Source organism: Fundulus heteroclitus, unplaced genomic scaffold (assembly GCF_011125445.2).
Source record: "Fundulus heteroclitus isolate FHET01 unplaced genomic scaffold, MU-UCD_Fhet_4.1 scaffold_242, whole genome shotgun sequence".
Classification (NCBI taxonomy): domain Eukaryota; kingdom Metazoa; phylum Chordata; class Actinopteri; order Cyprinodontiformes; family Fundulidae; genus Fundulus; species Fundulus heteroclitus.
This window is the reverse complement of record NW_023396653.1, coordinates 47,095-63,530: the sequence shown is the minus strand read 5'-3', so window position 1 is coordinate 63,530 and position 16,436 is coordinate 47,095. Positions and strand designations below refer to the sequence as shown.

Below are 16,436 nucleotides of genomic sequence, written 5' to 3'. Positions count from 1 at the left end.
GATATGTGATTCTGTTGTAGTCTCTTTGTGTCATTGTTCTGGCTATCTTTAACTTGGCTTGTTCAGGCTGTACTGGACTTGTCATTTGTTTTTGCACTTGCTGTACTTTGCTTTAAAACAAACAACCTGAATTGAAAATTTTAGAAATCAGGGGATTTGCACCTGACCTATTAAGAGACAAACCATCTCTGTTGAACAGATGTCTCCTTTCCCAAAAGATGTTAAACTTGTCTATGAAGGTTACAGCTGTTTGTGTGGATGTTTTTTTTCAGCAATTATCTGTTTAAGGAAGCTAGCTATCCAGTTATACAGGTTTTCCTCTATTCCCATTTGATCTAACCTTTTCAAAGACCTTCCCTCCACATTGAATCATATGCTTTTTCAGAGGCAAAAAATACAGTAGTCATAATTTTTCATTTCCAACGTTTTCTCAATTTTGTTACATACCCTCACAAGAGTATAGCCCAACATATAGCCCAATATTCAAACTCACTTACCACATGACAAAATGTGTGTGTCTCTTTCTCTATCGTCGTCGCCGTAATCTCTACGTCACTGCCTGACTGACTGCTAGCTATATTACTTTATGTTAAAACGGCTTGCCATATACCTATATCACTGTGCAGCAAGGGCTATGATTCCAGTTGCCCCAAAGCCATTCATTTTGTCGATGCTAATTGGCCAAATATCTATACATTTTCCCTAGCAACATTATACGATTGGTTATTTCGCTACACTTGTGGGGCTCCTTGAGTGACAGCCCTACGGGAGAAATGCTACGTTCTGTCTGTGGAAATGCACTGTTAAATGAGAGTCAATTGGTAGAGTCAATTAGTAGAAGTGTTTTAATAATTCATATTACATGTAGCCACATACTTTTAATTAAAAACTGACATTAATAATACTTTTAAAATCTAAATATATTTTGACTTTTCCCCTCCACATCTAGGGAGGGCAGCGCCCGAGTGCCCCCTATGGGCCAGCCGCCACTGCGACACCGATACTTTTAACACTTAAGCTTGATGTATCATGAAACCTTTGACCTTTTGGGTTTTGTGATTTTTATTTTATTATTACAATTAAATGACAATAATAATAATAACAACAATAATTTTATGTTTGGTGTTTTTTCCTAATCCACCACCTCTTATATCTTTCAATCGTTATGTAATTTTGTGTGTATTGTGTCCACTTGCCTGTTGCTTTAATTCGCTAAATTTTGCCGTTGTGGGAAAAATAAAGGATTAGCTAATGTTATCTTATCTTAAATAACACTTTTTAATAGGATATCTGTACTGGGTTCTTTCAAGGTCTTAATAAAATTTTCTGTGTGGGCTCCAGTAACTTATGATAGATAATATCTACTTTGAAAGTTAACATGAACTGCTGCCGAAGATGACCATCTACCTGGATGTTCTCTGGGGGACTGAAACGCCTTAGTCAGTGACGTCAGTCTGTGGGTCCTTCGGGGTAATCAGAGAATTTTAGTCTCCTTTCCCCGTTTCTGTCGCTCGACATTTTCTTGCTCATGGTTTTTCACGCGCTTATATAAATTTGTTGTGTTTTCAATGAATTTAACCAGCTTTTCACAAACCATGCAGTTTGATTTATTAAATTATAGCCAATCAGGGCTTATTTCTCTCTTCAAGTTTTTCCGCTCTGGCGGTCTTTCTCTCACTCTCTCTCCGTGTCTGAACAGGAGCCGTGCGCGTCTGTTTGTGTGGGGTGAGTGGCGAGCGCAGAGTGGGCAGGCCAGGCTGAGCCTGCGTGCTGACTGGCTGGCACCGCTGAGCCATGTACGAGAGGGGAAGGGGAGCAGCAGAGTGCTGTGACAAAGAAGGGGAGACTGGTGAAGCTGCTGCAGTCAGCGTGCGCGGGAGAGAATACAAAGGATCAATCCTGTTAAAAGACTATTATTCAATATCAATACCGGCGTTGGTATCAATAGTATTAATTCTAGGATCGATCCGCCCACCTCGTTTGCACTTTGTAAATAGGTATTATAAAAACAAATTATTAAAAATTGTGGACCACGACATCTCTGCCTCTGCATCAATCCTTCCACACCCCACGTACTCCAACTGATTTTGACTCCTTGGATTTTTCTTTGTTTTCGTCTTTTTTCTTGTTTCACTTCTTATCTCACTCTCATCTGACAGACTCCTATCTCTCTCTTGCTGTTTCCTGTATACTCTTTTCATTCCACATAATCTTGATACCATCCACTCCATTTCATTACCACTGTTTCCTCCTAAATATGGAGTCCTTGGATCTACACTCAAATTACAGTTTATGCAATCTGCCAAACAATTATAATTCCTACCACCCTCATAATTTCGCATTCAGAAACCTCCTTTCTTCCGTCCCTGTCGGCAACCAAGAGTCGACTGTCACCGGCAATGACCGCTCACTCTGACTCTACTGCGGGCATTATGAAGGCAAAGAAATGTGACAGAGATCTTCTCCTGGAGATTATTCAGAGGCAGATATTATTCAAAACTTCTCTCAGTCAAACATTTTTGTCTTGGGGTGGGGTGAGTTCAGGCCCCTGATTAAAACTACATAAATATAAATGAGGATGTAAAGGTTATATTAATTATTAAATATAATTTTTCCCCATAAATGTCATGGTTTAGTTTTTGGTTTGGCTTCTGTTTTCCATTAGTTCTCATTTTCCTTCCTCGTTTTGGGTTTTAGTTATGTTTTTGACTTTATTTATTGTTTTCACTTTTCAGTTTCATCCTCCCTTTCTCACTCAGCCTTCACTTCACTCCTTCTGCAGTCAGTCGCACCTGTTAGCAATTAACCAATCAATCAGTCAGACTCTTTTCACCTGTCAGTTCCCCTATTTTAAGTCTCTGTCTGTTCTCATTTCCTCGCTGGTCCGTCATCAATCTACACCTTCTCCATGCCTGTCTGCCTTTGGAACCCTGCCACCTCTGCTTTCTCCTCAAGGTTTGCTCCCTGTGTATCCTGCTGTCTTGCTCGGTTCCCCTCTGCCATAAAGAAGCCTGCTACCGAGCTCTGGTTTGCCCTCTCCTGAACTGACGATTCTCGGCTGTGCTAAGACACCTGCTGCTGTACTCTGGCTAGCTCTCTGCCGAGCTGTGGACTCTGCTGCCAACCCCTGGCTCCAAGAACTCTCGCTCCAGGCCGTCAGCTCCTGCCATCACCTACACCCCTGTACCTGTGCAGTTCTGCCTCTCCGGTCTAACCATCCATCATCACTTTACCATTCAATAAATTCTCTATTTTAGTCACGTGTGTTGTGGTTCTGAGTTCATCCGAAGACAAACCCTGACAGTACGGACCAGCCAAACGATGAAATCAGACCCCACACGGGACTTACATGCAGGGGTTGACGACCCGGAGATCCTCGCCTATGTCGAGATGTGTGAACGCCTGATGAGGAAGAGGTGGCCCAGGAAGGCTTCAGGCCAGGACACTGCGCCGCTGATCAGGGCCGACTCCACCCCCCTGGTGATCCTCTCAGGCATTGTTTCGGCTGCTCCGGAGCTCGGGAAGGAGTGCCGCCCAGCTCCCCGTCGTCTCGGGCACCATTTCTTGGACTCTCAGCTGGTCCCTCGAGTGAAGTTCTTCGTTTCATCAACCAGAGCCCCACGAATCGAGGAGGACCAGCTGTGGAACTTTTGTTATGGTGACCAAGACAACCTTCTTCCCTGTGGGCCTGCTGTTGCCTCAGAAGCAGCTCCAGCTTCCCCATCTGGCTCCTCCCAGCGCAAACGTCGGACACGCCAGCGCGTAAAGACCCCCGAGGGAGCGACACCCGTCTCAGACTTTCCGGTTTGGCCGGAGCCGCAGACTGCGGTCTCTGCACATCCAGACTCTGCCTCGTCGTGGTCGACCTCCTCGACGCCTGCCTCAGAACCTTTTGTTTGGCCGGAGCCGCAGATTGCAGCCCCTGCACCTTCTGACTCAGCCTCGCCGGGGTCGTCCTTCACGACGCTCCCCTCTGACTTTCCTGTTCGGCAGGAGCCGCAGACTGCGGATTCTGAGCCACTCGACTTTGCCTTGTCGGGGCCGTCCACCATGGCACCTGCCTCTGACTTTCCTGTTCGGCCGGAGCCGCCGACTGCAATTTCCCGGCCGCTTGGCTTTGCCTCGTCGGGGCCATCCACCATGGCGCCCGCCTCTGACTTTCCTGTTCGGCCAGCATCTGGTAGATGCTCTTTTGTTTTGGTTCGCCCTGGATGGGTAGCTTTTTGTTTATATATATATATATATATATATATATATATATATATATATATATATATTAATACAGAAATGATAAGACATTTAATCGTGGTCTGATCAGCCTCTTCTGACAGAGATTTCAGCAATGTATTTGCAATTCCTGCTCTTACTACATAAGAGAGGTACAAACCTGCTTGATCACTCAACCAAATAAACATCAGGTAATATATAAATGCATATTGCACATTCTTTGGCTTTGTTGATAAATAGAACCAATGTCTAGAGCTTAGTAAAAGGGAAAAAAAATCAAACTTTCACACTCGCTTGGGTGAATCTTTTTCCATTTTTACAGAATATTGCCTACTTAAAAGAAAATTGGCAGACCAATAAAAGGAATGAACTAAAAATGCTTTCTTTATTCTATTATCATCATTGCATTGTGAAAATCTATTGATTATTTTTTTCTCTTTTAATATTTGATAGTTTACATTATAAACTTTTACTGAATGGGCTTCTTTGGGGGAATGTTAGGTTAAGTGTATGCATTGAAAACCTTCTGCCTGTCAGCAACAGTCACATCACTTTGTCTTTAAATCAGCAGCTATGCTCAGGTTTAGACACTCTCTTCCTTGTGTCACAGATTTATCTCACAAACCTGATGCTAGCTGGACCATGACAGTCGCACAGTAAAAACTGAGAATGTGATTAGACAAAATTAGTTAAAAAAGAGCCATGGGATAGATGAGTGTAAAGTATGGGAGCACCTGTTTTCAGAGATGTAATTTGTCTTATTAATAAACTGGCATTTAGGAAAAATCTGTTTCATATAAATACTGCTAGCTCTGAATGAGTGCTTTTGTGCTAGAAAACAGATGAAGGCAACAATGTGCTTTCTGTCAGTGAGTGTGGGCCATTATTCGGGAATGAATGCTTCACATTCCAGACCCATTTCTTATTGTCTGTTTAGCCAACCCCCATAAACTGTGGAGTAGTCCTCTGAATCGTCATTTATTCAACAACACTGAACAGGGTATAATCCTTCAACTGAAATGAGCTGTAATGTCCCAACTACTTCTGTCACTGATTTCTGTCTTATAGCTTCATAATTTCTTTTGCAAACATAACGGCCCAAGTTAAAGAATATGTCAACATTATGAGGTTGAAATGCCTGATGCTGGAACAGTTTTTGCCGGTCCAGTAAATTTAATAAGTTACATAATGCACAGGCAAATGCATGGCATCATCTTTTAGCAGATACACAGAGCTGCATCATCAGAGAGGGATCTATTCATTCAAAGACACGCTTACACTGCAGCCACAGTGCATACGCATGAGGAACAGCCTAATTTATAGTGTGCTGAATGCTTTTCTGAGTTCACTACAAGCAGAGAGCAAAGTTCTGAAACAAAATGGAACACATCACTTTATCAGAATTTTCACTTTAGACTTACTTCAGTGTCAGAGAGAGGTGGGATTCCAACAAGGCAAAAAATAGCTCCATTCATTGGATTTTCAGCTTCTGCTCCCTGTTTAATAATAATATGTCATAATGATAATACTGTGGATCTACTCTGTAGGGCACATCTTTTCGGCAACTGTCTTGAGTGTCTGCCTTGACTCTCTAGACCATCCCACCATATCCTCTACAAGAAAATAATGATGTCACTGTAACAGACCCCTCCTTCAAAATAAAAGCACATGATTTCCAGAACAAATAATTCTCATTCAAAAATACTTTATTTATCCCAAAGGGAAATTAAATGTTGATTGAACTCACTTTGTTAAGGAGTGATTATAGAGGTTGAAGGCTGTGGGCAGAAGCGGATATTTTACAACCAATCTGAAGAAGCCTTTAACTGAAGAGACTGTTTTCCATTGAAAATTTCATGAAAAGGATGTTCAGGATTGTCCATAAATATCTTGATTTTATGCAAAACCTTCTTTGTATCATTGTCCCCAGAATAGAACCAGCCTTCTTTATCAGGTTGTTGAGCCTTTTTAGGTTCCTGGCTCTGATGCTGCTGTTCCAACAGATGATGGAAGAGGAGATGACACTAATAGAAGACATGCAACATCTTGCTTGAAACCTTGAAGGATATTAGCTTCTGCTCAGTGCTTTCTTGTAGATGGTTTCACGGTTGAGTCTCCAGTCCAGTCTGGTGTCTCGAGGAACACCGAGGTATTTATATTCCTCAACCACCTCCACTTCTTCTCCCACGATGGAAATTTAGTTTGATCTACTCCAGTTTCTCCTGAAATCTACAATCATCACCCTTGTTTTGTAAACGTTCAAGATAAGTTGTTTCCACATCATGCCATAAAGCGGTCCACCAGGTCTCTGTACTCAGCTTCTAGTCCATCTCTGATACACCTCACAACTGCAGTGATCTGAGTATTTCTGTAGATGACAGTATTCAGACTTGTACTAGAAGTCTGAATTATACAGAATGAAAAGGAATGTTAAGAGTACAGTCCCCTGTGGTGCTACTGTGCCTCTGACCACCTGGTTGGATACACAGTCCTTCAGTCTCACAAACTCCGGTCTGTTTCTTAAGTAGTCGTGATCCAGGTGATTGTTGATGCCTCCACCTAATTTCAATTCAATTTTGTTTATATAGCGCCACTTCATGAAACATGTAATCTCAAGGCACTTCACAAAGTCAAATTCAATCAGAATATACAGATTGGGTCAGATTATACAGATTGGTCATAGATTTCCTAAGTAGACCTAAGTCTTCTGGAGTTTCAGATGAATCAGATCAGGTTGAATTGTGTTACAAGCACTGGAGAAATCAAAGAACATGAACGTCACAGTGCTGTCCAGGTGACAGTGGGTTTGTTGAAGCAGGTGTATGATGGCATATTCAACTGCAACTCCACGGTGATAAGCAAACTGCAGGGGGTCCTGATATTTGCTGGTTTGCTTACACACGTGAGCCATCAGGAGTCTCTCCAGGAACTTCATGATGTGGGATGTCAGGGCAACAGGTCAATAGTTGTTGTAGATGACTAATTAACACTATAGAAACAATAGGCCTTCGCAGCGCTTCGCTGCTCGGGCCTAATTAACACTACAGATACAATAGGACTTTGCAGCGCTTCGCTGCTTGGGCCTAATTAAAAAAGAGGTAATTCAACCTCTAGTCAGCCACCTGTTTACTGGGTACCCCATACATATTTATCCATTATTCTCTATTCCAGTGCTGTTCATACTGTTCTATTGTCAAATTGTTCTCCTCGCAAGTATATTGGTGTGTATCCGCATCTGCAGTAACAGACTGGACAGTCTGGCATTTGGGCAGATGCCAGAAGGGCCGCGGGCCCTCGTGGGCTGTTTGGGCAGGCCAATCACGAGGCGGCATGATCGTCGGGTGTGCGCGGCCCCTTTCACCCTGTTCATTGTAGGCCTACATCATCTCTCGGCCAACTAATAAGCCAAATGCCTCTTGGTTCAGTTTTTATGCATATTAAAGTTAGAGTTCAACACCAATGGGGCTACAAACTTGAGTGTTATTTCCGTGCATGTGAAGTTATATGCGTGTGCGTCCCCATGTGGGGTTGGTGGTGAAAATGCCAGGGCCGTTTTTTAATCCCAGTCCGTCACTGCCCATCTGTCACGTGGGAGGCTGGGATTGAATTGCTGAGGGGAGAGCACCTGATGTGGGACTGGTGTCCTAGTGGCACCAAATGTTGGTGTTGCTGCACTGTACTTCTTAGTTTTATTTGAGCAAAATTTCTGGTTACTCTATTCACTAGGAGTCACTTTGCTGAATAAAGAACTAACTTGTTTGAACAAAAAATGCACCAGAGAGACACACATCTACAGTTTATGCCAACGGCAGCTTTTTAATAATGTAGGAGATGCAGAAAATCTTTCAGAGGCAATGTATGTCGCGCTGTCAAAAATCTTACTCAGTTATAGTTTAAAGATGTTCCATAGTCAGACACCTACAAGATTAATAAAATAACTATGCAAAATGAAAGCAATAATTCATTCTGCGTAGTTATTTTAATCTTGGACCAGCAAGATATTAAAGCACGTGCAGCTGTATGTGCCTTCCCAGTTGGCGCTGTGCCAGTGAAGAAGGCTGAGATGAGAGTGTTAGCTGCTTTTATGCCCTTTCATGGCAACAAGATGAGGTTGTCAGGGCTGGAAGTCAGGGTGACCATGTTGCATGCAGGGAGCTGGAGGCTGTCACGTCATAAAGATGGCATAACACCTGGTTGGAGGTTTTTACTTCCCGTTAAAGGGGAGTTTTCCTCTTCACTGTCGCTTCATGCTTGCTCAGAATGAGGGATTGCAACAAAGCCATGGACAATGTAGACAACTGTCCCCATGGCACTACACTCTATCAGAGTGAATGCTGCTTGTCAAGACTTGATGCAATCTGCTGTGTTTCCTTATATAGGAAACTTTTTGACCAATCTGTATAATCTGATTCAATCTGTATAATCTGATTGAATTTGACATTGGAAAATGCCTTGAGATGACGTGTCATGAATTGGCGCTATATAAATAAAATTTAATTGAATGTGAACACCCTCTGTAATGAGCAGAAATGGAGGACCCAAAATTCAGCCAGACAAAAATCAGATAAAGCTAAGAAAACAGTTTATTGAGGAGTAAACTGCTGCAGGTCACGGGTGAATCGCCAGGGTCAGGGACAGGAGCCACTTCTCACAATCTGGAATTGGGCTGTGAAGGAGAGTGCAGGCTCCTGTTGGTGAAGTCCAGTCAGAGAAGCTCTCAGGGTTTTACTCCTGGGACTGGCAGGAGCTCGGTGGTCGGAAGGCAGTTCAAGGGTCAGAACCGTGATGGCAGAGTCAGGCAGGATGATCAGGTGGAATAACCAGAGTCTGAAGTCCGAGAGCAGGTCCAGAGTCAGAGCCAGGTGATCAGAAAACCAGAGACAATCCAAAGCAGAATCCGTAGGGAGAGTCAGGGCACAGAAACAGGTCAAAAGTCCAGGCAGCACAATAATCATGTCCAACGGGCTTGGTAGGCTCAGAGAGCCAGAAGACAGAAACAAGTCAAGAAACAGGTAAGCAGGCAGATGGGATTCAGGACACTGGATTTAACTCACCGATGGCTCATCATATTCTGGCACTAGTGACTGGTCTGAGAGATGGTTTTATAGTCAGCGTTGCATGTGGATCTGTTGAAGACTAATGAGAACGGAGCAGAGCTGCACAGGTGTGTCAGATGGAGAATCAGACCAGCACTAGTCTTGAGATCATGACACCCTCATTGTATATTTTAAAACTAGAAGTTTTTAGAGGCCACATTCCACATTTTTGGATTCTATTTTTATCTGCCTCTGGTAAGAAAAATCGCAAACAACGTAAATCATGAAAGAAAGCTAACAATCAAAACCTGACAGAGCAAAGGTAAATCAAATACAGGACATGCAGTGCAGTATCTCGGTGTTCTCAAAGGTTCAGTTATTTGAAGCAACTGAGAGGCCAGTGAGTGTGCATGCAGGGGAGTGGGGGAGAAGAGGGGCCCATCTGTCTATTTACAGCAGCAGAAAGAGATTTTCCTAAATCTGTCTAATCCTCTGGGAAGCAATGAATAGAGGATGTAGTCTGTCCTGGCTGACAGTGATCTCACTTTTACATGTATATGAAAAAAGACGGATAAAAACAGAAATGGCAACAAACATTAAATAAAGCATTTGTATACAGTGGTAAATGAAAAGAGACTTTCATGGATTCAGATATTTCAGTGTCCATATAGGATAGGAGCCCTGATCACATGTAACTCTGTGATCGAATTAGGGTGGCTTCAGATAGCAATTCTGCTTTACAGAACAATCTCCTCACATCAGCGTCACTGATGTCACATCTCTATACTTAACTCTGCTGGGACAGAAGTTTTATCTAGGTTTACTGAAGTCATACTTAAAATACTCTTAATCACAATGTAAGTGCTTCACAAGCTGTCATGTACATAAAGTAGTAGGAAAATCAGATAACATTTCAAGCAGTAGTCCAACATTATTCAGCCTGTAATATAATCACGGTGGTATAGAAAATGTGAAGTCTCTATACTACATAAAATAGAAATAAGAGCTTCACAGTGTTTATTATGATATCTAAAGAAGATTTCATTCCATTGGCTTTCATCTGATTACAAGGCGTAGCTGTAACAGCTGTTTATCTTAGAATCAGTGTAATATTCTGTCTTGGTTCCTGTTTATGATTTGGTTAAGTTAGCTTTTACCTGTCTTTTGTTTTTTTTGTGTTTTAGGTTCTGGAGTTCTGTTTAGCCTGTTGATTATTTTCGTTATCTGTTTTCTGTATTAGTTCTGATTTTAGTTCTGTGATTTGTTTTCATTTGTAGTCTTGGATTTTGGTTTATTCCCCAGCTCCTGTCAATTCCGTAATTCCTTCCACCTTTGGTTAATTACTTTTCACTCCATTCACCTGTTTGTCTGTTTATTCAAGCCTCACCCCCTCCTCAGGTAGTTGTTGGTTCGTCGCTCATGCTTGCTCGCACTTGACTCCGTTGCATCCCCGAATGTACTCTCGTTTTTTGGTAAGAGCTCCCAGCACTTTGATTCTGTTTAAATGACCCTGTTCTGTCTGTCCGCCCAGTTCTGTCCGCCTGTCCCCTTTCAAGAGTTGCTTAGTTGTCTGCCTTACCTTCCGTTTGGATTATGTCCATTTTCCACTCCTCATCAACCCTTCAATAAACCAGTTTCCAGCATAGCTGTATTTTGGCTGAACTCCGGATTTACCACCAACCCAGATCATTACAATCAGAATTTAGTTGCATTTTATTTTTTGTTTACAGTAAACATTTTGGTAATTGGTAAAGGTCAGATTGCTAGGGCTATGGTAGTCTAAAGAGATCATACATTATTGTGTCTTTCTTGAGCACAGGGAATTCTTTGGAACAAAACTAAAACAGGTAAAGCCGAAGCTTTTTAAAGTTGGCGCCGAATGTCCGCCAGCCTAAATGCTACTAGCTTACGGTAATATTCGCTCTTTCCGGATATGCATGACTATGGCTTGTTTCAAGCATAAGGTTTGTTCATTTTGCTCCATCATCGATAGTGCTATGAACGTTATTACCGCATTGATATTGCATATTAATGCGGTAATTAATATTATTAGCCTCCCGGAGGTATAATTGCATTAGTAAAATCAAACGTCCCTAAAGTTTACAGATTCTTACTGAGAAAATCATTCTTTAAAATGTTGTTTTATCAAATAATGTTTTGTTTGGCTCGGGATTTGCATTGTGAATGGGTGGAAACACATACCTAATGTTGTTCTGAATTAGTTAAGCTAATTTATGCTCATTCCATGTTCTTTAAGATGGACTTTGGTTCTTTAACTCAGATCTGCAGTGAACCAGGATTCACTGAAATATTCTGATGATTCTGATGATGATGACTGTTGTGCCACTTTGTTTTGTTTTTTGTTTCTCTTTGTGTGCAAATAGTTCTTTAGCTTCTTTTTATGTTAATTTTGCTTAGTAGTTTCAGTTTAACTCAGGATTGATAGGACATTGAGTTTAGTTACCTGATTGATATTAACTGTTCTGAAACTCAAAGCGCTGTGTATGACAGCATGAGGATGAACTACTCAGAGTAGCTGCTTTCTACTCGGGGTACATTGGCCATTCTTTCTGAAACGGGGCCCTCCAGTCTCATCATGATTCGGGTGACAAATTACTTCACTCCCACCAAGCAACAGCTTTTAACAGCCCAGGACAGTGATGAGTGGGTCATTGATTTGCATCTGACTTAGAATCCCCCTGGGAGGATGGGCCTTCTTGTCCTATAACAACAACAGTGCATCAACTGCAGGTTTCTCAAGTGCGAGCCACCAGAATTGACAAAGATTTCTGGGTAGGTGTTGAACCTTTTTCAGAAAGAACTGAGCGAAAGTCTGCTTGTGTGATGATTCTGGCACTGGAGCTGATTCTGCTCACAATTCAGACCCCTGTCCAGTCTCCACCCCTCTGCAATCAACCTCTACTGGCTTCACCTGTCTCCACTTGCATAAAAGTTCCATCAGAGTCAGCCTCCAGTGCCAGATCGTTTTCGATCTGGCACTGGAGGGTGACTCTGGAGGCTGTTGTATCTACCTGTCTGTCCCAGTACTTGACCCCGACCTGTAACCAGTGTTTTTGAGCCTGCCTTTTCCTAGCCTGTGTCTGCCTGCTTGGTCTGCTGTCTCCTGGAACCCCCACCCTTGAACTCCCTCCTAGTGAACCGGATTTTGGATTTGGACCTGGACCCCCCACTTGGATTTTTCCCGTGTACTTCGCTTGGTTTGCTGGATTCTCCGATACTGGACCTGGATTGCCTTGCGACAAACGCCCTCTGGAAAGCCCCAAATCTGACTGACTTCCTCTTCAGCCGCTCAACAGCTTTAGTCTCCCCAGCGGACGGGTTTAGCTCCCGTGGCAGTTCGTCTGCGCTGCCCGCTCTCCTGATTACAAGGTCAGTTCCTCACAGAGTCTTTCCACTCACCTCGTGACTGAGACGAACCCTGTACCTTCGCCTTCAGGCATTTCCAGCAAGTGAGCGTGGAGAGAGAGCCGAAGCGCGCTGCAGCCGCGAGACCCGAAGCGCGCTGCCCAGGATCAAAATAAACCTTCATAAAACGTACTGACCTGTTGTGGTGAATCTTGGATCCAGTTTTCGTTTCATTACGGCTTGTCTCCGATTCAAGCCTGTTTGTTGTTGCGATGACCCGGACAACTGAGATAAAGATCATCAACATCGCCATGTTCAATCCAATCCATTCAAGATGGAATGTCACCAAACAAACAAGGATACTTCTAAATCAGCTTTGAGAACTCACTGTGTTTATCTTCAGACAAATAAAAAAAGTCATGTATCCAAGTGACAAAGAAATTTTCAAAACGACCATAAATTCTCATCAGGTTCTGGCAATTCATCAATTTCAGCCATGTATGCAAGCGAAGAAACAGACAAAACAGGGTGCATAACACTTAGATTTTGTTTAGTGAGGATTCTAACTCACCTGTGTGATCTCTGAGATAATCTACAAAAACATTAATAATGCTCGTGCCTTATTTGCCACAGGTGACAGGTTAACAAATCCTCCTGTGTCCATGGCTTCTGAACTCCACTCCACCAGGGCCTGCAAGGAATTTGCTAACTTCTTTGCTGAGAAAATCCTAAATATTAGAAGATCAGTTTGTACATCCATATCAACTCCAGAACCAAAGCTGTATCCAACTGGTACTTATCTTGAAAACCAATTCAGCCAAATAAACTACAAAAGCTTAGAGGAGATCATTCTGCAGCTAAGTTCCTCCTCCTGCTGCCTTAATGTTCTACCCACAGTTTTCTTTAAGACGGTTTTGCCTGTCATAGCATCTGATTTGACTCAGATATGACTCAGAATAAACAGACAGGTGTTTTCCACAGTCCCTAAAACAGCAATTATCAAACCGCTGTTGAAAAAGAACAATTTAGACAATCTACTACTCCAGAACTACAAGCCCATCTCAAACGTCCCCTTTATCAGTAAGATTATTGAAAAAGCTGTGTTTCAACAATCAAACACCTTCTTAACAATGACCAGCCGCTTTAACGTTTTCCACTCAGCCTTTCATGCTCACCACAGTACAGAGACCGCCTTTATCAAGGTGTTTAACAACATCAAAATAAATACAGACTGTGGAAGAACCACAGTGCTGGTACTATTGGACCTCAGTGCACCATTCGATACAGTTGATCACTCCATCCTGTTAAAACGCCTGCAAAACTGGGTCGGCCTTTCTGGTACAGCTCTCAACTGGTTTAAATCCTACTTAAAGGAGAGGGACTTTTTTGTGTTAGTAGGTAACTTTACATCACAGACGACACAAACTACATGTGGGGTTCCCCAAGGGTCCATCCTGGGTCTCCTGCTATTCAATATCTACATAGTAATAGTAATAGTAACATAATATTTTATTGTAATGAAACATACATTACAACAAAATTTGTTCTCTGCTTTTAACCCATCACCCTAGGGGAGAAGTTGGCTTGAACCAGTTCAAGTTACGAGTAAATGCCTAGAAGAAATCAATGCATGGATGTGCCAACATTTTCTTCAATTGAATAAAAACTAGTGCTGTCAAACGATTAAAATTTTTTATCGTGATCAATCGCATAATGTCGATAGTTAACTCGAGATTAATCACAATTAATCGCATATTTTATCCTTTTATTTCTGAAAGTGTAATAGCCTGTTTGGGCATTTTAATGTGCAATTTTGCAATAAATGACACTAATAAAATACATGCTTGTACAAAACATATTTTTATGTTATTTTTCAAGCACTTTTCAGAATTGGAATGAAAACATCTTGGTGCCAAATGTTAAACTCTGGACTATAATGGCTAAATGACTAATCATGACGCCCTGATGTTTACACCATGTGTAAACAAATGTGTAAATAAATACCTGTTTTCATGCCGATATATTTTTTTTGCCTCTTAAACAAAGCTAGACATGGTATTATGCATAAACATATAAATTAATAAAAATTGTACATTTCAATAAAGTCATAAGTTTTGTTAATTTCTTCACTCTCTCTCTCTCACACATCTAATTCTGAGCTTTCACACCAACAACAATACAGGTCATTCCAGTCTTACACTTTGCTTGCAACTGGGCAGGAGCTTAATACCCTGAAAGAGACAGTTTAGCAACTGTTTAGTAACTCCAGGTCCTTCGTTTGGCAACGTGATTCAGCCTTAGTTTGTCAAATACAGAGAAAACCAATTAATAAGCATTAAAGTACGGTTTATGGGTTGGGTTTCTGCAATTTTATCAACGTGTAAAAGCTCATCTTCAGAACCAATGTCTGATAAAAAGGTGATCTGCACCATGTAATCTACTTTCAGCAGTTATCACTGGTTATTGCACCGTAAACTGCAGAAAATACGTGCAGAGTTGCTCTGTCTGCCTTTACTACTGTCGGCTCCTATGGCGGAGGGATAGTTCAGCTGGATACAAAGTGTGGGCAGTGCAGGCAGGTCTCATAATAACCGCTGTTTCGTCACTTATTTTAGAACCCAAATAAGCGATTTCACTTTCAGAAACGTGCCCAAAAAAACCCGCAAACCGTGACTCATGAAATTTAGAAGCGCTTTTAGAAAAAAGAAGCCCAAAGTCGCATGTGTCCGAGGGTAAAAGAAATCCTTCGGGGCGGGTGTGTTTTGCTACAGTTTTCTAGCACTCTTGAAACTACGGAAAGCGCCGAGGGTAAAAGGAACACAGTCCGGAGAGCGCGGCGGGGGAAACAACATTAGGGAACGGTGTGTGTGTTTTGACCCGCGATTAACGGCAACAAAAAAATTGTTAAAATGGGTTTGCGTTAACGCCGTTAATAATGCGTTTAACTGACAGCACTAATAAAAACAAAACTGAAGTAATAATCTTTGGACCAATAAAGGAGAGCTCAAAAGTAAGCACAGAGCTTCAGCTGCTTCAGCTAGAAACCACTGATCAGGCCCGAAATCTAGGAGTAGTGATGGACTCAGACCTGAACCTCCAAAAGCATCTAAAGACAATTACAAGGACGGCTTTCTATCACCTGAAGAACATTTTCAGGATTAAAGGACTACTGTCTCAGCAGGATCCGGAAAAACGAATCCATGCGTTTATTTTTAGTCAAATTAATTACTGCAACGGTGTTTTCACAGGTCTCCCTAAAAAGTGGATCATACAGCTGCAGCTGATCAAGAACACTGCTGCCCGTGTCCTCACTAAGACTAAGAAAGTAGAGCACATCACCCCAGTTCTAAAGTCCTTACACTGGCTCCCTGTATCTCAGAGAATAGAATAGAATTAAAATACTTCTGTTAGTCTATAAGTCCCGAAATGGCTTAGCACCTACATACATCACAGACTTGTTATCAGTGTATCAACCTTCCAGACCACTAAGGTCGTCTGGCTCCAGCCACATACCTAGAACCAGAACGAAACACGCAGAAGCAGCATTTAGCTCCTATCCTCCACTTATCCAGAACAAACTTCCAGAAAACTGTAAAAGTGCTGAAAGCCTGAGTTCCTTTAAATCAAGATTAAAAACACATTTGTTTAGTATTGCCTTTCACTGTTCTTGTTAAACTTGTAGCACCCCACTGCTCTGTCCGCTAGTAACTGGGACAAGAACTTAAACTCACTGGTGGGGTGGCTATTTGGGTTCGTTAAGTTCTGGTAGTTACCACACAGCTTTACCAATTTTGAGTAATTCCTTAC

General features: G+C 42.1%; 1 protein-coding gene across 4 annotated transcripts in view; it reads right to left on the bottom strand.

Annotated features, from left to right (window-relative positions):
- arhgap23b (Rho GTPase activating protein 23b) overlaps positions 1 to 16,436 on the bottom strand; it is a 176,257-nt gene that overhangs the window by 126,445 nt on the left and 33,376 nt on the right. Inside the window, exon 1 of one of the 4 annotated variants that reach the window (XM_036129869.1) lies at positions 5,649 to 5,821. The exons of 2 other annotated variants lie outside the window; for them this stretch is intronic. In XM_036129869.1, the coding sequence (XP_035985762.1) occupies positions 5,649 to 5,702 (54 nt within the window). In that variant the 5' untranslated portion in view covers positions 5,703 to 5,821. Of the gene's footprint in view, positions 1 to 5,648; positions 5,822 to 16,436 lie in introns of those variants that run through there. One more of the 4 variants, XM_036129873.1, reaches the window with a different exon arrangement.